We start from the raw sequence: 24,414 nt of genomic DNA, 5'->3' as shown, positions 1-24,414 counted from the left end.
GTGGGGACAGCGCTGCCCTCTCTGTTCAAGCACAGCTCTAACTTGCTGCTTTCCACAGCTGTTAGTGTGTGGCTCTTAATGCTTCCTTTTTTCGGACTTGAAATAATAGCATTATTATTATAGCAATACAACTCTTCTTAGTGAAGCGCTCATCTCTCATCTATAAGAGACTTTTGAGTGGGGCTGTGCCTTGCTTCATGTCTGGCTGTCTTGCTAGTGTCCTGGTTTTTAAAATTTTCCATGTCAGGGCCAGGAAGAGCACCTGGATGATAGATGTGAACCTCCCATGATCTCCCGAGAGCCCAGGGTAGGGAGCTGGAGGGCAGGGCCATTTCTCCAGGAAAGCAGAAGGGGCCACTTCTGGCCCCTCTACCCCCATGGCCCTTGATTTTCTCTCCTGCTCCTTCCATGTTCAGCAGTAATTGGTAGCGAGTCAGGGTCAATTAAGAGATAGTGAATAAATAAAGTAGAGGTGACTTACCAGATGGCAGTTGTCCCAGGGAGAGGATATTCAGAGTGGAAATGCTCTCCCCTTCTCTAGCTCTCCTGGGGCTGTGTGGAAGCACATGGAGTCAGTGTGGGCTGACCCAGTGGACACAAGCTGGCTAATTCTTCACATTTCAAGCAACCATCTCCTCTAGGATCATTACCCAAGTGCCTCAATCCATGATTTTGTAGGACTAAAGTATCCCTACTCTCTAGCCTATGGACCCCACAACTGGATGACTGGATGACCTGGGGCATGTGACGATTTCTCTGAGCCTTAGTTTATTCATCTGAAAATCTGGGAAGGGGGAGGTTAATAATGGTATTGCCTACCTGATAGAGGTAAGATAAGAAAATTATAATTGTAAACACCCCATTAACTAACCCAATAACTGATATTGCCATTTCTCCCTCCAGTACCTAGTATAGTGTTTAGCATACAACAGGCACTCAATACAGATATATTGAAAGAATGAATGAGTGAATGTTCAGAATGATAATCTTACCACCTCCTTTCAGGGAGATGCTAACTTTCCTTATCTCACCAGGCTGGGGAAATCCCACAGCTTTCCAAAAATGGGTGTTTAGGCTTCAGAAACTATTTCGTTAAATTGAGAAAAAGCAAATCAACCCTGCATTGCATCTGGCAGCTGTAGGCAAACCAGTAAATAGACATCTGGAGAGAGGGCTGAGCCAGATCTCATTAAAGTCAAAGTCAAGGCCTTTCCTTCAAGAATGTTGTTTTTTGCATTTTTACATAATGATGCCAAGGTGGCTGCCCCTGACCTTGTCAGAAAACTGGACAATTCATGCTGGTTTCCAGTGGCCAGCAGGACTTTAGTCTTCTTCCTTCTCTACCTGACTGGGACCCCTGGAGAAACATAGGTTTGCCTTGGGAGAAGTAAGAGACTGCTAAGAGAGCCAGACACTTGCTCTCTGCTGGCCCTGAGCTGCTGTCTCAGCCGATGTGATACCTTCTTCTGGTGGAAGTTGCATTACCTGGGGGTGCTTTCTAAAACTGCTGGGCTCCAACAACTGAAGAATTTCTGATTCAACAGGGCTCAGGTGGGACCCCCACATCTTTATTTCTAACAAGTTCCCAGGACTATCCTTTGAGAAACATTGGTCTAGGGCAGTTCTTCCTAACCTGTTGCAGCATTTTGCTACTTAAAATGTGGCCCCTGGATCAGTAGCAGTATCACCTGAAAAGCTGTTTGAAATGCAGAATCTGAGGCTCCATTCCAGGACTCTTGAATCAGAATCTTGATTTAACAAATTTGAGCTTGGGTGTATATTGAAGGTGATAATTTCTGGGCTATCATACCCAACTGAAACAGAATCTGACAGTGCAGGGCCTAGAAATTCATCTTATATAAATAGGTTCTAATACACAGTGATACTGGAGAACCATTGCTCCAAACATTGAAATCACTTGGGGAGGTTTTAAAACTACTGAGGTCCAGGTTCCCTTAGATGAATTAAAAATCAGCATTAAAAACCTAGCTTTTAGGTCCAAGTGTCATAATTTTACAAAGTTCCTAAGAGGATTCTAACATGCAATCAGGACTGAGCACCTTCTCGTGTATTGTTGCTGAATGTACACCTTCCCTACTGGCCAGACAGGTAGTGGTTAGAAGGGTCTAGAGTCAGAGTTGGGTCAGAATCCTGACTCCATGATTTATTTTATAGTGTTTCCTTGGATAAATTACTGTCTTAGCTCAGGCCGCCATAACAGAAATATTACAGATTGGGTGGTTTACACCAAAGAAATCACTCACGGTTCTGCAGGCTAGGAAATCCAAGATCAAGGTGTCAACCAATTCAGTTCCTAGTCAGGGGCCCTCTTCCCAATTTCAGACAGGTGCCTTCATGCTGTGCCCTCACTTGGTGGAGAGGAAGAGGAAGCAAGAGCTCTCCAGTCTCTTCTTAAAAGGGCACAAATCCCATCATGGAGATTCTATCCCTGTGACCCACTTACCTCTCAAAGGCCCTATTTCCAAATATCACTATGTTGGGTGAGGTTCCCAACATGTGCATCTTAGAGGGACACAAATATTCAGCCCGTAGCATTTACTCAATCTCTCTGAGCCCAGTTTTCTCCTCTATAAACAAGAAACAAGATAATAAATAAGAATGTGAGTGTGAACTACTCAGTATGAGGCTTTGTACAAACCAGGCCTTCAGTAAGAAGTGGCTTTGTAATTATTATTGGCAACAGAAGGTGTGATTGGAGGAGCACCAGGGCCCTTTGTTACTAAACCTCTCTGCCTCCCTCTAGCCCTAAGGCCCTGGCTGATACACAGCAGAAATTTGATGATTTAAATCTGTTAAAATGCCAAGGTAGGCATTTATTCCCAGAAGACCCTGTGAAATCTCATAGGCCTAGTCAATGGACATCATAGATTGTCAGTCAAATGTCATTCCACTCTGTGGCTGTCCTTGGGCTGTCAGCTAGCCTACCAGGGAGGAACCCCAGAACACAAATGCGAAAGAGGGGTGCAGCCAAAGCCTAGGGGAATTCTGTACTCCAGCTCTCACCAGGTCTGTTCTGGGTCTGGGGTGGTGTGAGGGCTGGGGACATCACCCTGATTTCTGAGGAAGGCCCTTTAGCTGCACAGCAGGGCCTCACACTGCAAGGCCCTACTCCTAGGCCCAGAAACCCCATCTTGGCCCAGGACCTGGGCTTTCTGTGGAACAAAGGCAACTCAGAGGCCTCTGCAGATGCTGAGTAAAGAAAATGGAACAAAATTCACAGGATTATTCCCAAAAGTGATTTTTCTAATGCTAAAAAGCACGAACAGCTTTTCTATCATTCATTGGTTTAAATGCATATCTATTTTAGTTTTCTTTTGATGCCTAGCAAGCTACCACTAACTTAGTGGCTTAAAACAACACCCATCAATTATTTCACAAGCCTGTAAAGTCAGAATTCTGGGTGGACTCGGCCAGATTCTCTACTCAGGGTCTCACAGGCAGAAACCACAGTGCTGGCGGGGCTCTTACTTGGGGGCTCTAGAGAAGACTCTCCTTCAAATGTGTGCAGGGTATTGGCAGAATTCAGTTCCTTGTGGCTGAAGATCTGAGGTCCCCACATCCTTGATGGCTGTCAGCCTGGGGCCACTGTCCCCTAGAGGCTGACTTCATGCCCTTCCATCTTCAAACCAGCACCCTTACATCACTGCTTTCCCAGGCTTCAAATCCCTCGGATTTCCACTTCTGCCACCAGCTGGAAAGAAAACCCTTTGCTTTTAAAGGCCCTGTGATGAGATTGAGCCCACCTGGATAACCTCCTTTTGGCCTTCAAGGGAGAAGCACTAAGGGGCAAAGTCATGAAGGCTGTCTTCTGCCCATCACAGTACCTGTTGTAGAATGTTTTGACTTTTAAACTTAGAGCACAATGGAGGAAGATTGCAAAACTTTACGTATGCGCCCATTTTCCTCAAAAACAAAATCCGAAGGGTCTGCTTCTGTGATCTGACAATGGTTGTCACTGGCAGGATTATGATTCTCTACTTTCACTTAACTCCTTCTCTACGTTTTCTAAAACTTCTCCTAGGATGAAGTGTTAATTTTGTAGAGAGAAAAAATTATCTTCAAAAGCAAAGAGATCTAACTCTCTGAGATGTTAAAAGACACTAAATTAACACCAATTTAAGCTGTATAATGTAGCTGCAAGCAAAGATGTGTAGATCAAAGGAACAGGAAGCAAGAATAAAACGTCTCCGAGAAGGCAGAACAACACAATGGAGTGATTGATAAATTCCTGATGGTGGGATAAATTTTGAGGTGAAATTAATTCATGACGGCTCTGTATTTCCGTCATAGAGTAAATCATATTCAAATTGGACTAAGAAGTTAAATGAAGTTAAAAAGAAAATGATAGAAATGTTAGGAAATAAAAACTAAGTCCACAAATACTATTTTTCTAAAGCTAAAGATCTGGTTAGAAAAGGGCTTTTGTTTTTAATCACTCATTGGGGTAAATGCCATGATCTTCCAAAAAGGATAAGCTATTGCTGAAAGCTTTTGAAGGTTTACTCCCTGGTTGAATTCTCTCAAATATGTGAATGTTAAACCACAAATAAGCTGGTTCCGTGTTATGGAAGTGCCCAAGGTTTCAGGTTTCCCACCAACAAGCCTTCCCCGATGTTGATACAGTTTTGTGTTGGGAGTAAAGGTCCCCTACCTTGATGACTTCCCCAGGGCTTCTGCGAGCATACATTTGGCAGGTGGACAGCACCCTGAGCTCTGTCTTTCCACAATACAGCCAGTTATTGTTCTCCTTTCTCCTTTCCTGCTGTCAGGCTACCACTGTGCCATTGAGGGCCAGCCTCTATGCCCTATCATTGGCAAAGAAGGTGGCCTTTCTAGATTTACCCATGGCATCCTGCATGCAGTGTCCAAGTGCTTTAGGGACAGAGGACTTGCTGGCTGCACTCATGAAACACATAGTGTCACCAGATTTGGGTCTGTATGAAATGTATTTCCAATAGGGACTCAAGGGGAAGGTTCCAGCCCAACTGCATGGAGACACCTGTACATGCCCCTGAGGTGTGCACTGCTTTCATCAGGAGTCCCTGGCTCAGCAAGATCAGGCATCTCTGATCTAGGCTGGAAGAGAATAGGATTGGGATGGAGGTGATGCCTCTCAAAGCAGGGTGGGATTTGAAGCCACCAGGAAGACACTGTCCTTTCTTAGTTCTCAGCATGTTCTGAGAAGCTGTACCTGCACAACTGAAGAACTGAGACCCAGGGGTGCTTATCCATGGCCCTCCTCCCTTTCCTTCCTCCACCCTGGGAGGGGCCAAGCCTTCTCCACTCCAAAGCTGGCTGAGACCAGCTCCTCGAAGAGGGCTTTCCCCTCACTCTCTTATTCTGAGAGCTGGGCTGAGAGCTGTCACTGGGGAAAGGTCCCTGCATGCAGATGGCTTCCTTGAACTTGAATTATTTATGGGCTGTTGCCAAGAAGCCAGAGAGACTCACTGCCTCCACTGACAGGGGAAGAGAGTAGTTTTCCATCTGTTCACTCAAAAACTCATTTCCGCCCAAATAAGGATATTTAATTATAAGTTTTCCCCTCTGTCTTCTTTCTAATAGAACTTGGGGAAGAGGATTCTGAAATAGGGAAAAACTGAGCATGAAACTTCCCAAAAGGATCAGAGGGTGGAGTCACTTGCTTAAGACAAAGTGACCCATTCTGCAGTGTGATCCAGTGGCCATTTACATGTTCTCCCTGACCTGGGGCCTACTGACCCAGGGAGGAAGTCTTCTTAAACAAAGAGGCCTGAGCAGAGCTGGGCAGGCAGGCTTCTTAGGGAGTGGTGATACCTGCAGACCCCTCTGTTTTCTGGAGAGACCTGAGGGCTGCAGACTTCCTCTGACCCACTGCACGAGAGCTCCACAGAAGGTTACACCAAGTGTATTCTCTTCTATTTCTAGAGAACAACAGGGCGCTGAGCCCATCTTGTTAAGTGAAGGGTCTATTCATTCCCTGAAAACCAGGCTCTGAGTTAACACCTATTGAAAACTTACTGTATGCCAGGCTTTCTCCTAGGCACTGGACAGTGTCTTACATACCTCTGAGCACCTCACCCCTTAGCAGTGAAGACCAAATAAGAAGAAGGGAACTAGGCCAGATAAGTCTTTGTGCTGTGGACCACGTGGGGGGGGATATTGGAAGGAGGGGCATCTGATACAGTCATGAAGGATGAGGCTGAACAAGCAGATTTCCAGTTTTTCACATATTTGTGGGGTTTTTGATCTCTGAAAAATGTCATCATTCAAGTGCTCATACCAGAAAATATATCCCTCTCTCCTGCCCCTTCCCTCACACGCCAGATGCAGTCCTCTTTCCTCCTCGGAGGCTGCTTCTGCCACAGTTTCTGACGATATTCTTGTGGCTAACCCCGTTGGGCACCCCAGTAATTCAACAGTTGCTGCTTGTCCTTGAAAAGGCTCTCTTAGCCACATATGAATTCTCAGACCCCCTTGCAGGTTTCTCTTCCTCTGCCAGATCTCTAAATGCTGGGCCTTCTCCATCCATACTCTCTCTTCAAGTGACCTCTTCTAACCTCCACTTTTAAATACTACCTGTACCTGATAACTTGCAAGAACCCACAACTCAGCCTAGGCCTTTCCCCAGAACGATAAAGGCTTGACTAGCAGCTTTCTCAACATCCCACTTGGATGTTTAATTGGCTTCTCAAACTTAAAATATCCAAAGTAAACTCTTAATTTACTTTTACCAGCAGCTTCTTCCCCAGGCTTCTGGATTTTAGTTGGCTGCCTAAGGCATAAACTTTGGCATTGCACTTGAATCCCCCTCTCTCTCTCATGCTCCTCTTCCAACCCATCTTAAAGTCTTAGGGTTTCACTCCCAAGTAATATCCCAAATCTTTGCATGTCCTTCCATCGCAAGTGCCAGCACCCCAGTCCTACACCATCTCTTGCTTAGGATGAGGAAGGAGAAATAAATCTTGTACTTCTTAGTGATCCTGAGGAAGCAGCAGGCAGCTGCAGGAGAACGCCTCCTCTAAAGATACCAACAAACTTTACACTAAGCTGAAACAACCTGGAAAACAAGACTCCGTAACTAATAACAATACCCTGGTTTCTAACATCTGTAGCCATAACTATGTAGCTGATATTGAACTGAAGAAAAAAAGGTATTAAAGAGTTTGGAAAAAACTATTCCCTGGAGCTTAGCATTTTATGCCTTGAGGCACCTGAAATCTTGCCAGCAATTAAAGGTTCCTTCTTCTATATTGTTGTATGTATGTTTTACTTTTTATTTATTTTTATTTTATTTATTTTTGAGACAGAGTCTCACTATGTCAACCCTTGGTAGAGTGCCGTGGCGTCACAGCTCACAGCAACATCAACTCTTGGGCTTAAGCAATTCTCCAGCCTCAGTCTCCCAAGTAGCTAGGACTACAGGCACCCGCCACAGTGCCTGGCTATTTTTGTTATTGTTGTTGTTGTTATTGTTGTTGTTGCAGTTGTTATTGTTTAGCTGGCCCAGGCCAGATTCTAAGCCCCCAACCTGGGTGTAAGTAGCTGCCACCCTACCCACTGAGCTACATGGGCTTCTTGGCTGCCTGTTTTAATTCACTATTTTCCTGCAACATTTTGGTTCCCTGACTTAGGAAACAAGCAGGTGGATTGGGACCAAGAGGCTCTGGGGGCTTCCCCACGCCAGATGTAGATCCTTTAGGGGTGCTCCCCAGCACCCTGACTGACACCATTAAGAGCCCTACTGTGCTGATTACACAGAGAGGGGGGCCTCAGCAGAGTGGTGCGGAGGTCCCACAGTGGTCCTCTGTGAAGGCAGCTCACCAACAGAAGAACAAACATACGGGGGAAGAGCAGGTAAGAACTGGATTTTAAAAGGCTATAATAATAGCAAAGCCCACTCCAGAGAATGGAAGAGGAATTTGATTACCTCCTTGAGGCGGGAGCCTCAGTAAAAAGGGACAGGAAGAGGAATTGACCTCCATGAGGCAGTGAGCCTCAGTCAGAGAGGCAACTTGACCTCCGTGAGGCAGGGGGCCTCAGTAAAGGGGGCAAAAAGACACAGGAGGAGGCAGGGGACCTCCACGAGGCAGAAAGCCTCAGCAAAAGTAAAAGGCACTGGGAGGAATTGTTCAGCCTCTGTGAGTAAATGCTGTGTGAAAGAGAGTGACTGGATAGCTCCAGGACGGGTTACAGGTAGGGAGCTTGGCTGGACCCTGCCCTGCAGTTCCAAGGAGACGTCATAAGGCATAACGGTGACTTGCTGTGTAACAGCAACCAGGCCTGGGGCTTATACAGGTGCAACCCTAGCTCCTTAAAGCCTCACGAGAGGCGCGGCCAGGTGGGTGCCTGAGAGATCGTCAATTCCCTCCTTGTTTGTCTGCACCACAGAAATGGGTCCTGTGCCATCTAAGGAAACTCCCCTAGGGTTAAGGGCTCGGAAGTTAAAAATAAAAAACAAAAAGTTTGTAGGGGACTATGGAGTTACTGTGACCCCTAAAAGGTTAAGAAAACTTTGTGAGCTAGAATGGCCACCCTTTAGAGTCGGCTGACCACCAAAAGGGAGTTTAGATGTAGGTCTAGTAAGGAAGGTATAGAGAAGAGTGACTGGCAAGCCTGGACACCCCGATCAGTTCCCAGACATAGTCACCCCCGTGGCCAAGAGGACAGGCAGCAACTGCGATGGTAGCTAAAGCAGAAGAACAAAAGAATAAAAGACCTGGTGACAAAGGGGCTAAGTACTAGTAGATCCTAATCCAGAGGACCCACCTTAAATACAAATAAGGCCGGGATAACGTTTACGGACAACAAAACTATTGCTCTCAAGGGTCCTACACCATGTCTATTGTTAATTGTAACTTCCCGTACACTCTTCTCAGCTTGCTATCAGCAGAGGTTGCTTGGTTCACTTGTTTAGATTTGAAAGATGCCTACTTTACTATCCAAGTGGCTCCTGTAAAGTCAGCTGTTTGCCTTTCTGTAGGAAGGCTCCCAAAATGGAGTTGTTCAATACCTGGACTTGGTTGCCAGCAAAAACTCCCCTACAATCTTTGGGGAAGCACTGGTCAGAGACCTGTTGACCTTTCTTGCACAATAGTTACAGTTTACCCGACTGTAATATGGATGATTTACTATTAGGCTATGAAATAGTAAATGGATGGATGGATTTACTATTAGGCTATGAGACTAGGAAAGGATGTGCTCGAGGAATGGATGTGTTGTTAAAACATTTAGAGAACTGCAGATATACAATTTCCTAAAAGAAAGCAGGTGATTTGTAACCTGCCTGTTCCCAAGGCCAGGAGGCAGTTGTAAGAATTTTTAGGGGCAGCCAGCTTTTGTCTGAAGAATTCAGATCCTGAATTTTGCTGTGCTTGCTAAGCCCTTGTATAAAGCCATAAAGGGCGGGGGCGTGGGGTAGGAGGGTGATAAGGAGCCCCTAGAGTGCGAGGCCCCCTCAGGAAAAAGCATCCCAAGACATTAAAGAAAAGCTAATGACAGGCTGACACTTGGCCTGTAGGACTTAACTAAACCTTTCACTTTGTATGTATCGGAGAGAGAAAAGACGGCAGTGAGAGTTTTAACACAGACCCTGGGGTCATGAGCTTGCCCTGTTGGATACTTGTCTAAACAATCAGATGGAGTAGTAGCTAGAGGCTGGCTGGCTGGTCTAAGAGCTCTACCAGCAACAGCTCTACTTGAACAAGAAGCTGATTCACTTTAAGACAAAACCTGAATGGACTTTCTTTGTGGATGGTAGCAGTTTTATAGATGCCTTTGGTCACTGAAAGGCAGGGATTCTAGCACTCACCAGGGCTCTGGAATCAAGTGAAGATAAGACAGTCAACATTTACACTGATTCAAAGTATGCCTTTTTACCCTGCATATGCATGGTGTACTGTACAGAGAAAAAGGACTATTAAACTCAGCTGGAAAACAAAGTATCACCAAGAAATATAAAACTTATTGAAGGCTATGTGGAAACCTAGCAAGGTTGCAGTAATGTATTGCAAAGGACACCAAAAAGGGCAAGACATATTACTGAATACTAAAGCCGATGCTGAAGAACACCGGGAACAGCAAGCCAATGTGTACTTGCAGCCCTACTACCTTGGGTCTCAAATGTAACACCTACATAGAGTGAAAAAGAATTAGAGTGGCGAGCGCAAGAGCAAGCATTTGCCATAGATGAGGTTGGATGTGTTTACCAGATGGAAGGATAGTTGTGCCGGAATTATTGAGAACTACTATAGTGCAGGCTGGGCATGAATCCACCCATCTAAGACACTCCACTCCAACTACTAGGAAAGCATTTTTGTATAAAATGTCTAGCAAGCCTGGCAAAAACAGTAAGTCAAAGATGTGTCACCTGTAGACAATTTAATGCCAAATGAGGCCCCATCTGCCACCAGGTATTCAAAGCATAAGAACTACACCTCTTGAAAACATTCAACTGAATTTTACTGAAATGGCTCCAAGCAGAAAAAATACATATCTGCTGGTACAACTCAGGGTGTGTTGAAGCTTTTCCTACTTGAGGTGAAAAAGTCAAAGAAGTCACATGTTTTCCATTTAGGGAAATCATCCCTAAGCGTGGCCTGCCTCCTGACATAGGCTGTGACAATGGACCTGCTTTTGTGGCTCCATCTCTGAAGTAGAAGGTAAAATACAACCCCCTGGGTATTCCGCAACTTCTTTGCCTCTGGGAAATCAAGTTTAATTGCCCTACCCCACTGTGTGAATGGACTCTTAAGGTTAAATTAATAAAAAAAAAAAAATGAAACACCCAACTCCTTTAACATGGCAGACTTTTAGGGAAGCTTGACTGAGACTTTGTATACAATTTTCTTTTTTTCTAAGTTTGGAGTTAAAAATAAAAGGAGCCAGTAAGTAAGGGAGCGAGAGAGGTGTAGAAAGGCGTGGGTATGAAGATGTACTTTTGGTAAGGAAGGATAAAAGAATAATTTTGTGTGGGAAAGAAATCTTGTGTGAAAACTTTTTGTCTTAAAGTAACTGGTGGTTTTAAGAAAGAAAATTTGAGACAAAAATAAGGAATTTTAAGATATTGAAACACGGTGCGTGTAAGTTGTGAATATTTCTGAAGAATTTAAAAAGAATTTTGTATGTGATTAAGTTGATAATAATGGAAAGGAAATCTCTAGTTAAAACAACAAAGTTGTCTGTTCTCAGTTTATAAGACTTATGTTTGAAGACTCTTAAATTTCTATTCTTGTACACATATTTAATGAAAAAAATTCATCAAAAGTCAGAACTTTTTAGTATTACTATGGAATTAATACAATGTTTGTTAAAAACCGTTTTTCTATCTTTTTGCCTGCTAAAACCTGTGGTTGCTGTTACGAATAGCCTTGAGATAAAGTACCAGCACTCAAAAGAAGACCCAAGATCAGTTACTCATTTGGAACTAAAGGGGAAAAAAACAAAAAAAATCCTCTTTACTTTTTGAAACAGCAGCCGTTTTTCTTTCTGAATTGACATTACTCTGTCTGGTTCTTACAGTAACTGAAATGACTTTATTCAACAAATTGCTACCGTGTTGGGAATTGACTAGAAACTGCATGCTGTCTACAGGCACAGAGTTCTGGGGAAGTTGAAAGAATGATTAGAGCAGTGGTTCTCAACCTTCCTAATACCACGGACCTTTAATGCAGTTCCTGTGGGTTGCACCCCACAGGTTGAGAACTGCTGGATTAGAACATTGAAGGCTAGTATAGGGAAAACAGGCCGAGAGTCTAAACTTCAGTGGATCCAGGCTTCACCTTTAGCATTGTTTAAAATCAGGTGTACTCCTATTAAAAGAACAGGGTACTCACTCTATAATATACTCTATCACAGGCCCCTTCCCTTTTTAAGAAATTTACCAGAGACCCTGAGAGAACTGGAGAAACAGAACTTACTAACCTACTAATCAACTAATATCACTGGGACAAACAATGAAAAAAGATTTCAGTATGGGTGAATGATAGAAATCCTGTTTGTTTATCTCCCCTAGTCCATTTCTATTGTCCAGGTAAACCGGTGTGGATTAGATTGGAGCCTGAGCCCACTGAAACCACAGTGGAAAGGCCCGTCCTTAGCGATCCTGTCCACACCAACAGCAGTGAAGGTGGGTGGCATTCCTGCCTGGATACATCACTCGTGTGTGAAACCAGCCAGTGACGAGGAGTGGGTGGTCCAACGACACGCAGAGCATCCCCTTCACCTGACCCTGAGGAAACAGACAACACCCCTGCCCTAGTCACATACCAGGAGCTGACTGGTCTGTGCACGGCAGAAGCTTGAGGATGAGCAGCAGTGGCATGGGACTGATTCTTTGCTTTGGACTTTTTCACCTTTCTTCTTTAATTTTAGGTATAAGACATGGTGAGAGTTGTGAAAGATGTATCCAAGAGGTAACCCAAACTAGACAAAGTGTCAACACTGTGTTATTGCTTTATTCTTGTTATAAATGTACATTGAAGAGACTCTATCATAAGTATAATAATTAAAAATAAAATGACTCAAAAAATCAACAACTTGCTCCAGACCTTATTCCTCCACTTGGCAGAAAAAGTTGCTTAATCTGTAAATGTAAATCTTCCTTTGTCTGTGAGGACAATGATGAGCAGCAAGGGGTCCTGGGAAGCCAGAGAAGTCGGTCCCTGAGTTCCTACTGCTAATGTCACTCACTGTAAGTGTGAAGTAGGAGTAAGCTTCTGGGCCCCAAGACGCCCATCATAGATCAATACTATTCAGCCAGAAAAGAAAACAACTTCACCGTCCTGGTAGGGAGGCTGTCATGTCTAGGCCTAAAATGTATAATGAAAGCACCACTAGTACTACTTGGTGGAGCAAGGACATAACTGAACTAAACCCCCTGAGTAGATTCCCAAAGCTCAAAGCTGCTGGGGACTATCCGGGGATAAACATTAACTGGGCAGCTCTACCTGGTCTCTACTGGATCTGTGGACACTGGGCCTACATTAAGCTTCCTGATAGATGGTGTGGAAAGTTGTGTAATAAGTATGATCAAACCTTCCTTCTTTCTACTGCCCCTAGAGACTGGACAACTGTTAGATTTTCCAGTTTGATTACAATAATCAAAACAGTATGGTACTTACATAAGAGTAGGTAAGAGTATGTTTCAGTATGGTACTAAACTGAAAAGACAGAAGCGTGATGTGGTCATAGGAGATGGGAGTGACAATAAATGGCCTCCTCAGTGAATAATTCAATATGTGGTCCAGCCACCTGGGCTGAGGATGAGTCATGAAGATACAGAACCACAATATATATGTTAAATCGGATTATCTGATTACAAGCAGTTTTAGATAACAAAGTTTGTAAGGTTAAAGCAAAGCCTTAACGCGACTAGCCCATGAAGAAACCCAAATGAGAAATGTATTTATCAAAACCGATTGGCCCTAGACTATCCTCTAGCAGCTGAAGGAGGAGTGTGTGGAAAATTCAGTTTAATTAACTGCTGCTTATAGATTGATGATGAAAGACAAGTAATTGAAGATATAACTAAAAGGGTAACTAAAATAGCTCACGTACCTATGCAAGTGTGGAATGAATTTAACTCAGATTCTTTATCCGAAGGATGTTTTTCTAAACTAGGAGGATTTAAAACTATGATTATAGGTTTTCTTTTTATAATTGGAGGATGTTTGCTTTTGACTGGTTTATTACTTATCTTCGTTCAATTTCTCAAAGGCATAGTCTCTGCAGTTGTGATAAAAGAGAACACAGGCAAAGTGTTCATGGCTCAATGATATTATCAAGTAGCTCTGGATACTGATAATGAATGAGATGAGATCCCATTCCTGATTGATGGCATCTCAAAGGGGAAAATGAGGAAGGAGAGGTAAATCTTATACTTCTTCATGATCTTGAAAAAGCAGCAGGCAGCTGCAGAAGAACTCCTCCTCTAAAGATAAGAACAAACTACACGGAGCTGAAATAACCTTGTAAAGAAAAAGAAAAAAAGACTCTGTAACTAATAATAGTACCCTGGTTTCTAACTTCAGTAGCCATAACTACATAGCTGATATTGAACTGAAGAAAACAAAAGGTAAAAAAGAGTTTGGAAAAAACTGTTCCCCAGAGCTCAGCATTTTATGCCTTAAAGGCACCTTTGAGGCACCTGAGTTCTTGCCAGGAATTAATATTGTTGGTATAAGTGTCTGTCTGTTTTAATTCACCATTTTCCTGCAACAAGGAGACTGTAGCAGCCTCCTAAATGAAATTTCCAGCCTCTACTTCTACCCTCCACCCAAACCTATCCTCCATATCAAAGCTAAAACAGTCTTTAAAAAACTTGTTGGGAAACTGAAGAAATAATTCCATTTATAACAGCATCAAAAAGTATAAAACACTTGGGAATCAATTTAACCAGTGATATGAAAGACTGGCATACTAAAAACTGTAAAGCATTGTTGCTGGAAATTTAAAAAGCCACAAATAAATCCACTGTTCATTAATTGGAAGATGTCCAGCATCCAAAGTGATCTGTGGATTCAATGTAATCCCTATCAAAATCCAGTGATATTTTTGCATAAATAAAAGAAATCACCCTGAAATTTTTTATAGGATGCTTTCTTCTACAGACCACCCTAAAATTTATACAACATCTAAAGGGACTCCAAATAGCCAAACAATCTTGAAAAAGAACAAAGTTGGAGGACTCATATTTCCTAATTATAAAACTTACTACAAAGCTACAATAATCAAAACAGTATGGTACTTACATAAATGCTGACAAAACAAAGGAATAGGAGAGCCCAGAAATAAACCCTTGCGTATAAGGTCATATGATTTTCAAGGGTGCTAAGACCATTTAGATTAAAAAAATATATAGTTGTACCCTTAGCTTACATCATATACAACAATTAATGGAAAATGGATCAGAGACCTAAACTTAAGAGCTAAACTCTTGGAAGAAAACACAGGGGAAATATGTCATGACATTGGATTTAGTAGAAAGTACAAGCAAGCCTAATGCCCATCAAAGGATGAGGAGATAAGCAAAATTAGTGGTATACATGACGAAATGTTATTCAGCCTTAAAAAGGAAAGAAATCATGCAATATGTGACAGCCTGGATGAACTTGACGACATTGTGTCAGTGAAATAAGCCAATCACAAATAACAAATACTATACGATTTTAATTATATGGAGTATCTTGAGACAGAAAGCAGAATAGAGGTTATCAAGTGTTGGGTGGAGGAGAGCATGGCAGGTCAGTGGTTAATGGGTACAGAGTTTGAGTTTGGCAGGATGAGAGGAGTTCTGGAAATTGGTTGTACAACATCACGAACTATACACTTAAAATGGCTGAAATGGTAAGTTCTATCATATATTTTATTACAATAAAAAAAAAATCTGTCCATGACTCATCTCCCTCCATCCCTCTCCATTAGCTAAAACCCTCTAGTTCCTTCTCATTGTTCTCAGCTAATGTCCAAAATTCTTAATACAGCCACAAGGCCCAGCACAGTCTGCCTTCCAGACCTCTCACTGGAGGAATTTTTTCTCCCCTGTCCTCTATAGCCCCACAAAACCCTCTCACATTTTCCTCAGAGACTTTGAGCATCTCCAGCCCACATTCTCTTCCTCAGCCAGCTCATCTTTTCAGTAAATGCTTCTGCCTCCCTCATGCATGGCAATGGTTATGGCGAGCTTCACAATGGCACGGCCTGGCGGGACTGCCGTCTGGCAGGCTGCAGATGGCTTGGGGGCCTCTCCCAACACACCTGAGGCCAGAGGACAAGGTGCAGCCTTCCTCCGGCAGGCCTCCAGCCTCTCCCTGCCCATAAGTGGGTGTGAAGTGCAAGTTGTCTATGCCTGAGGTTCAGTCTTGAGTCTGTTAGGCCCACGCAGGGTGTGTTTGGGTGTGGGTGTGTGTGAGTGTGGTGAGTGTGCGTGTAGCAGGTTTTCCCAGACTCCTACCACTTATGTTCTGGACTGCCTCCCTGGCTCTCTGGAGCGGATGTGTTTCTTTCCTTGCCAGGAAGGGAGGACCAAAGGTGGCCCCATTTGACTTCTCTAGACAGGGCACTGGGCCCAGCCCATCCCTCATTCCATGGCTTTCTCTCTTGGCTTTGAAAAGAATTCTGAGCACAATATTCCAGGCAGCTCCTCTGTGAGCGTAACAGGGGATCATGGTTTCAAGCACAGAGGCATGTTTTCCTCTCTCTTCTCTCCTGACATCCAGGTGGACCTGATACCCCCGGTCATAGCTGCTTCTTCCCCATCCCCCAGCATCATGGAAACAGGTTGTGTTCTAGGTGAGACCAGCAGAAACCAGGCCTGCAGGGGCTTCTCAGGAGGGCTGGGGTTTTGAGCTCTCTCTGGCCAGCCTAACGTCCATGTCTACTTGCCTGGGGCTGCCTGTGCTTACCTCGCTGTGCCGGGGGCAGATGGGCAGAAAGGAGAAGTGGCTGAGAGTGTGGACTCCAAAGTCAAAAGGACCAGGTTTGTGTTTCGGCCTCTTCCTATTTTGACATTTGGCGAACTCCCTCTCTAAGCTTTCATTTCTGCAGCAGCAAAGTGAGAATTCTAACATTACTTAGCCATTTCATAGCGCCAGTGTGATGAATAGAAAAGATAACACACATAGGAGCATAGCCCAGTACGGTGGGCCCCACTGGCTCCTTAGCTGAGGGGCCTCTCAGTTGGCCAATGAGCCCAGGCTTAGGCAGCCCCTGCCTTCCGTGTGTGGAGGGCATGTCCCATCCTGAAAGTTCTCTGGGCCCAATGCTGAGGGTCTATACAGTCCTTATATGCAAAAGGCCTTGTAGGCCCAGAGTGACAGCAGAGAGAGAAATAGGCCAGCACCCTGCTCCTTTCTTCCTCTCCTTCCTCCCTTGGCTGGGGCTCAGCAATCAATCAAGACTCAGCTAATACCTGAGCTACCTCCCCTGGGCTGGGACATGGGACAACACACACCTCCCTCCCCATCACCCAGCCCCGAGGCACCCCTGTCTTCCAGGTGGCAGCCCTAATTAGCATGCAGCCTGAGTCTCTGTGAGAAACAGGAGGGGTGTGGGCATGTAGCACCCAAAACAGAGAGGGCAAAGCTGTACTTGGTTCTCAGCCACAGGAGGACTCTCCAGGGAGAGTTTGGAGAGCAGAGTGGAGCCCACCTTATTGGGGGACTGAGGCAAGGGCTGGTTGGGGGACAAATGGAGGGGAGATGTGGGAAGGGCCTTAAACATAGATATTAGCATTTGGCATTTATAAGGATCTTGTGGTGATTTTTATTTTTATTTTAAATTTAGGATTTTTGTAAGTTATACTAACCTTTTCTTTGGGTTATGATGGGGTCTTGGGAAAGGCCGAGTGTGTGTGTTTTGGGTGCAGGACAGACACCCAGCTTGGGTGAAGCCAGCACAGGTAGCCCTACCCCTGTGGCTACCTGGGAGGTGGGATGGGCAGGGCTAAGTCTCACCTTGCAGGACATCTTCCTGAACTCCCTGGCCTGCCCCCTTCCCTCCAGGTGAGTTCCTTCCATTGTTCTCCTCTCCCCCACTTCTGGGAGCTGCTGGACATCCCTCCCTCTACTTCCTTCATTATCTGCCACAGACCCACAGTGATATTCGTGAGTCCCCAGGGACACACAGCCACAGTGCCATTAGCTGATTGACAATTCTCTTCCCCATCAGTAGGGAGGCCTCATGAGAACAAGGCCGTGTCTGTTCCAAGGGCCTAACGTGGAGGTGTACATAGGTGGCCCTCAACAAATATTTGTGGAATGGATGAATGATTTTAATGGATTGATGTAATGTCTGTCTTTCCCCACACTGGACGCTATTTAAAGAAGGGACTCTGTCTGCCTCCACCATTGCTCTATTCTCAGCAGTGGAGGACTGACCGCAGTAGTGCGGCAGACATGTCTTTGGGTCATTGGGTCCAGGAAGTGGAACGAGCTCCACCTGCTGGAGGGATTCAGCCTTGGCAAAGAGCGTTGTGGGCAGGCGGGAAGTTCCTCCCATCCTTTAGGAAAAACAAAAATAAAGGCTCGTAGCTGCATGGATACTGGGCAGTCCCAGACAGCATGATAACAACAAGGCTAAAATGTTGCACCAAGCATTTTATAGGGCTCCTCTTGTAAGTAGATGTGACAGTTTTCTCCCTGTTCAGAGGCGGCGTGCAGATATCACATGATAGGCTCAAAGCCACACAGGTAGGAAGCAATGACACCACAACCACACAGTACTATGTGTCAGAGTGCCAAGAACATTGCAGGTCGTGTGGATTATTTGAGGTGTGTTTTGCTTATCTGTGGTATTGGATAGCACAAAAATTATGCCCATGCTTTTATTTATTTATTTATTTTTTGCTCATCAGCTTTCATTAGTGTTTGCTTATTTAATGTGTGGCCCAAGACAACAACTCTTTTTCTTCCAACGTGAGGCAGGGGGAAAAAAAAAGGTTAGATACCCCTGTTAGATGATGGAGATTAAAAGAGCACAGACAGGATTTGATCATGGCTTGTGACAGACGGTACAGACCTGGAAAACCTGAGCTCGCTTTCTTGTCACATAGCGGTCCTGGGAGTCAGGAGACAGGGGTTCCAGTCCCAGCTTAGCCAGAGTTGGTGCTACCCATGGTTCTCCTCCTGGAGCCTCACTCTCCTCACCTAGGTGAGTCCAGCACAGAGGCAGGGATCACAGTGCCGGAGGTGGATGCTTCAAAGTGATTAGGGAGTAAAGGGCTGGCGAAGTGAAACTGAGGACTCAAACCCCAGTGCTGGGGAAGGGAGAAATGAAAAGAAGATCAAACAGACATAGGTTCAACCCTTATGAGCTATCTGAGTTTCTGAGGGCCAGCTGCTAGAATGTCCCAATGTCCATCCCTCAGAGCACCCTGCTGGGCTGCTCCTGGGTGGAGCTGAGCATGGCAGCTCCCTCCTGAACCCCCAGGGCAGCACACCATATCATGCACATAGGGTCTACATTTCTTTGGTTTTATTATTACAAACACACCACGGCACTGTCACACTTGGGAGACCTGTGCTGTACATGCTCTACAGACTGTTTCTTTTCTACCTGGACAGGGCCCCATAGAAGCGTCCAAACCACATGGAGATGCGAAACACATTTGACAGACAGTTCAACTCAGCTTCTGATGCCATTTCTCCAGCTGTGCAAGAGCTTTACACAGCTGTGCCAGGACTTCCCATATGCTGGATTACTTGATTCACACCTTGTGAGCCTCACAGTAGTGCAGCTCCCTTTCCCAGGCACTTGGCATAGGCAGGAAATCCCACGTTTGGGATAGGTCCTCTCTGGAAGTGAATGTCAGGCAGTGACATCCAAGTTTCTGCATGCAGTGGGTGAACAGCCATGTTTAGGGGGAACAAAAAATAAAAAGTACCTCTCTTTCCCTCCTCCCCAACCCGCCCAAGGCTCAGATCTCACTGTGGCGTGACCCATATACATTGAAGTGTGAGATCTGGTTTCAAAACATTTGAACAGTCTCTTTGGCAAACTGAGAGAAACTGGTGGGGAGCTGCTGAGGCGCTTTCCTCCTTTAGTCCGTGCTGCTAATGCTTCATCCTCTCTAGTAACCTTTGATAGACAGGGGCTGGAAAAGAGAAGTTTGAGAGGTAAAAAGATGCAGCCTTCTCCATGCCTGTCTAGGACACTGTCAGGATCTGGGGGCAGGGGCCAAGTACTCTTGCACATAGGAGGTGCTTCTTGGTTTGTGAAACTTCACATCTCAATGCCAGATGTACTGCGATTTTCTACATCTACCAGCTTGGAATCACGTCCTCACCTTGGGCTCCTGCCAAGCCCCTGTGCAATCTTCCCAGGCTCTCAAAGCCAAAAACTCGTATCAACCCTAAAAGGTTGTTGCTCTTACTACCTTCAACTTATGGAGAAGAAAATTGGGGGTTCTGGGTCTGACCCCAATTCCCTCCACTGGTCTGACCCCAGAGGCCAGGCTTGTTTACTGCACCATGATTTGTTATCTATTACAGCAGATGGCAGGTTTGGGCCTGCTTGGGGGAAAGGCCCAAATAGGTCCGCAAGGACTTCAAACCCAGACCAGACTTACCTAGTCGCACAGACCTCTGGGAAGCCTGAAAGAAAACACAAGGTGTTAGGTTTTCTAGTGAAAATTATACCTGCACCTGCTTATGGAAGTGGCTTTGCCCACTGCCATCCTTGCTCAGAAAAAATGCCACCCCTACTCAGAAGAGGAAAGGGAAAGTGGAACTGAAGGGCCCCAGGGAGCTGTGCGAGCCCCCATCATGTGGGGCATAAGGTGGATGTTCCTGGGATACCCCAACACAGCCATTCCCACTGAGACCACAGCCTAGAGCTGGGGGATCTGGGGGAGCTGGGGCTGCACAGGGGTGGTTCTTGGGGCTAGGAGCTCAGGGCCAAGAACCTTTCTTGAGGGTACTAAGGAGACTCCTCTGTTCAAAAGTGAGATAACATGTTAGAGCTCCAGCTCTCTGCATTCAGAACTGCAGCCTACAGCCTTTTCTCTTGACGTGCAAACCTTCCGCAAGGTGCCCCACATTCCTAAGGAGGCTCCACCCTACCCAAAGCAGCAAACAAGCCCCAGTGAGGCTCTGGGGCTCTGGGGCCAGGGCAATCTGGAGAGAAGGAGAGACAGCTCAGGAAGTCAGTGAGGTGTTGAGTGAGAGGTGGGGCTAAGGCTCCACATGCATAGCTGGCTTGGTGTCCCTGTACCCAGAGTCCACACACCTCCCAGGGGAGCCTGAACATCACCCAGGATGGGCACTGCCATGGCACATGGATGAATGACTTAGAGGCTCAGGCTCAGGGCAGGCCAGGCCACTGTAAGACAAACTTGGAGAGGTGTATTCCAGAGCTGTATTTGTTCTCAGCAGCAAGTGGCTTCCCCATGAACTGGGGCTCAGAGGCCTCTGTATGAAGGCCTGGGCTTTGGCCCACAAAGGAAACTGCAGCTGCCTAAGTTCTTTTCTCAGAATTTGACAAAGGCTGGGACTGGGGGTGCCCCAATGGGAGTGGGAAGAAGTTTTGAGAGAGCCCTGGGAGAGCAGCCAAGGAAGACAGGGGCTAAAAAGCCCCTCCAGGGGCCCAAGTAGAGACCCAAAGCTGTTCGGGTAAGGCACAATCCTAGCAGGGTCTTACCCTGGAGAACGCTGAGGCCTGTTTAAAGATCTCAAGTGCAGAGTCTGCAAGTTCATCCCCTCGTTCCTGAGGTCTGTTGACTGGAGAGGAAAGAAAAGGCAGCTTTGGTAAGGGAGAGAGACCACAGTGTGGCATTCATAGCATGCTGCTGAGGGGCACTGGTAGGCTTTCCAGCTCATATTCCAAATGAATTTTTTCCCTATAGCTTTTCATAACTCATGGTAGAATCTGGCCCATGGGAAGAGCTCTGAGAAGGGCAAATGTGCATGTGAGGAGAGGGTGGGACTGAAGTTCAACTGCACTGGAGGCAAAGGGCACACACAAGGTGAGATGCTACAGAGGAGTCCCAGGAACTGTGTGACCAGCATCCACACATATCCAGCAATATGTGGGGCTGTGTCTGGGGGGAGCTGAGACAGCTGGACATATCTGCTGAGAGCAATGTGTCCTCGCTTTCCTTACTGTTGGTGCATTCAAATCTATCAATCTATCTAACCATTCCCAAGTCCCTTTCAATTGGCCACAGGGATGCCACCCACATGGGCATGGTTCAACCATCACAATGACGTGTTGCCTAGCTCAGCTTTTCTATTGAGCACCAGCTGCCACATCTGTAGAGAAGGACCAGCTGCAGAGTCTGCAGGATGTCAGACACTCCGGTCTTACCTGGAGGCTGCAGAACACTGGTGATGACATGGATCACACCATTTGTGGCCATGATGTCAGGCTCAGTGACAGCTTCCTTATTGACATGCACCATGTTGTTTTTCTACAAGAAAAACAGTGATTGTTGAATGTCAAAAATGTTTATTTCATGGATTCAGCAAGTGCTTACTAAATGCCTGTATATGCCAGCACCTGCGTAAGGACTGGGGGTACTTTGGTGAATGAAATAGTCCTTGCCTTCTATAGATCTTCAGTCTGGTGGATTAATTCTCATCCTGTGTACGGCTTCAGCGCACTGTATAGCTGTAATGCACTCACACCTCACAGCAGTGTATAGGAGGGAGGGTAGATGTTATTGTCCCAGTTAATAGATGAGGAAACTGAGACTCAAGAGAGGCAGTGTCTCTTGTAAGCTACATAGAGGAAGCTGGGAATACAGACAGGCTTCCAGCTCTGAGCAATGCACTCCTTCCACTTTGCCTGGATGCCCTCAACTTAGGATTTTCTCACAGGAAGTCCAGCCAGGGTAAATCTATCTCAGGACACAGGAGGGAAGGGGGGCACTGACACCTGTGACAGAAAGGCACCCAACACCTGAAACGATGCCGGAGATTTAGCATGATCTGCTGAAGTAAAACAACTCATTCCCATGCCTACTTCCCTAAATGTCATCCATGTCCCCACGAGGAACTGGCCAGCAAAGGGTAGCTAAAGGTCAGGAGAGAGAACCAAGGAGCAGAAGCTGCCTTAAACCCAGGAGCACCCCTCCAAGAGAGGTCAGAGGCCTCGGTTGGCTCAGTGAGAGGGGTTCATGGAGCTGGGCTGGCTATCTGTTTTCTTCCTCTGAGGTAGAGACCCTCTGAACACAGCTCCAATGTGGAATGAGTATCACCAGTGTGCAGAGCAAGGAGAGACTCACAGAGCAAGCTTCAGGTCTGAGAAAGCCTCTTGAGATGGTCTGCTTCATGGTATAGCTCAGTGAACCCCTGGGTTTGGGGGCTGGGGTGGGGTGAGGATAGGGTGTTGATCTCTCAAGCCACATAAGTAATTGCCTGCCATCTCCTTAAGAGAAGGAAGATCTAACAGCTTAGGCAGATGCCAAATCAGATGCTTCATTCTCCTGCAAATCTGGAACTTTTTACCCCTGTCTAACTACCATCTCACTTGATTTCTCTGAAGACCCTATTCTCTCTTTTCTCTCTTTCTTTGCACAAATTGTACTCAGAGATTTAGGATGCATCATAAAGGTTGTGTTTGTATCTAAGGCCAATGAGATGTGTCCTAGAGCCCTGGTGGAAGGGCACAGCCAGCCTTTTGATTTGCAGGCACACTCACCGAGCTGACTTCCAGCTTGTCACCTTGGAGAGACTTCAACCGCACCAGGGCCCCAATGCCTCCACTGACCAGGATTTCATCGCCAACATGGTATTTCAAGATGTTGGCAAGTTCTTTGGCATTTCCTGCAGGTTTGTAGGAAAAGAAGATAGAGTTAATCCCAAGGTTGGCAGTTAGTGTGGTCAATGAGAGCCCAGAGAAGATGCAAGTGGTTGCCCCTATAGATGGTAATGAGCATTTGCTGAGCACCCACTGTGTGCTCAGCCCCGTGACCCCAATTTGCCTAATGATCAGTGGACACAAGGGACGTGGCCATGGCCATGAATTTGTCCTTGTAGTTGTTGGGCTGCTGGGTTAAACATGTGTTCTCTAGGACGCTGGGCTCCCTGGATGCCAGGAAGGAGTTAATCCATACTCCTGTGTGAGTGTGACTCATGTTTCCATGAACTAAATATTTGCTTGGAAAGCCACGGACCTTTCCAGCACCAGCATCTGGGACATTTCATCATCAGTGTGGCTCCCGACGGTTATAACACAGTAGTGCAATATTTACACATTCTGCCCTCAAATGCATATTCTGTTTGAGACGGCTATTTCCTGAAGTGAGAACTTAAAAGAGCCAACAGCTGCACTGTGGAGGCGCCACAGAGCCAATGAGGTCAGAGCCAGGGGGGTGTTCCCGCCACAGTGTCCCTCCCCTGCATGGCTCAGCATTCCTTCCAGCCCACATCAGTGTCTCCGGCAACTGGGGAAGGCATCTGATTGCCCATAAAGGTGCACAGGCATTTCCAAATTAAGTGTGGGAGGCAATTCCTAAAGTTTCCAGCTGTCCTCTCATCTCTGATACTCCCATCACCAGCCAAATGGCTGAATTTCCCCAGGGCTTCTGAAGGGCTATTTCCAGCATCTTGAAACTGAGAATGAAGGAAATTTGAAAGCATCTTGAAGAGTTCACTAGTTAGTGACAAATTTCACATTAGTGCCAGGGGATGGAGCCACCCGGTACCAAGTGATTTTCAAATTTCCATAACCTGGAACTGACAAAGTTCCCCCTTCCACAAAAATACTGCCTGGAGGTACACAGCCAAGCTACCCCCTGGGACTGGAGGGGCCACCTTCTTTCCAGATCTCTAACACCTGGACCACCCTCACTTCTCGGGGGTTGCCTGCAGGCCTGGGGGAGGACATTTGGGAAGCTTTCCTCATGCCCTTCCTCTGCTCTCACAAATTAAAAGTGAAAAGGAAGCCAGGCAGGCTTAGGCCACCTGGGGAATATCCCGT

General features: G+C 45.9%; 1 protein-coding gene across 1 annotated transcript in view; it reads right to left on the bottom strand.

Annotated features, from left to right (window-relative positions):
* Positions 1 to 18,958: 18,958 nt before the first annotated feature.
* TGFBI (transforming growth factor beta induced) overlaps positions 18,959 to 24,414 on the bottom strand; it is a 31,743-nt gene continuing 26,287 nt past the window's right edge. Inside the window, exons 13-17 of the mRNA XM_053566535.1 lie at positions 23,134 to 23,258; positions 21,799 to 21,901; positions 21,133 to 21,212; positions 20,063 to 20,087; positions 18,959 to 19,588 (exon numbers count right to left, since the gene is read on the bottom strand). Coding sequence (XP_053422510.1) covers positions 19,548 to 19,588; positions 20,063 to 20,087; positions 21,133 to 21,212; positions 21,799 to 21,901; positions 23,134 to 23,258 — 374 coding nt within the window. The 3' untranslated portion in view covers positions 18,959 to 19,547. The remainder of the gene's footprint in view (positions 19,589 to 20,062; positions 20,088 to 21,132; positions 21,213 to 21,798; positions 21,902 to 23,133; positions 23,259 to 24,414) is intronic.

The sequence above is a fragment of the Nycticebus coucang genome, chromosome 17, assembly GCF_027406575.1.
Source record: "Nycticebus coucang isolate mNycCou1 chromosome 17, mNycCou1.pri, whole genome shotgun sequence".
Lineage (NCBI taxonomy): Eukaryota > Metazoa > Chordata > Mammalia > Primates > Lorisidae > Nycticebus > Nycticebus coucang.
The sequence above is the reverse complement of the archived record's forward strand: the minus strand, read 5'-3'. Positions and strand labels throughout refer to the sequence as shown.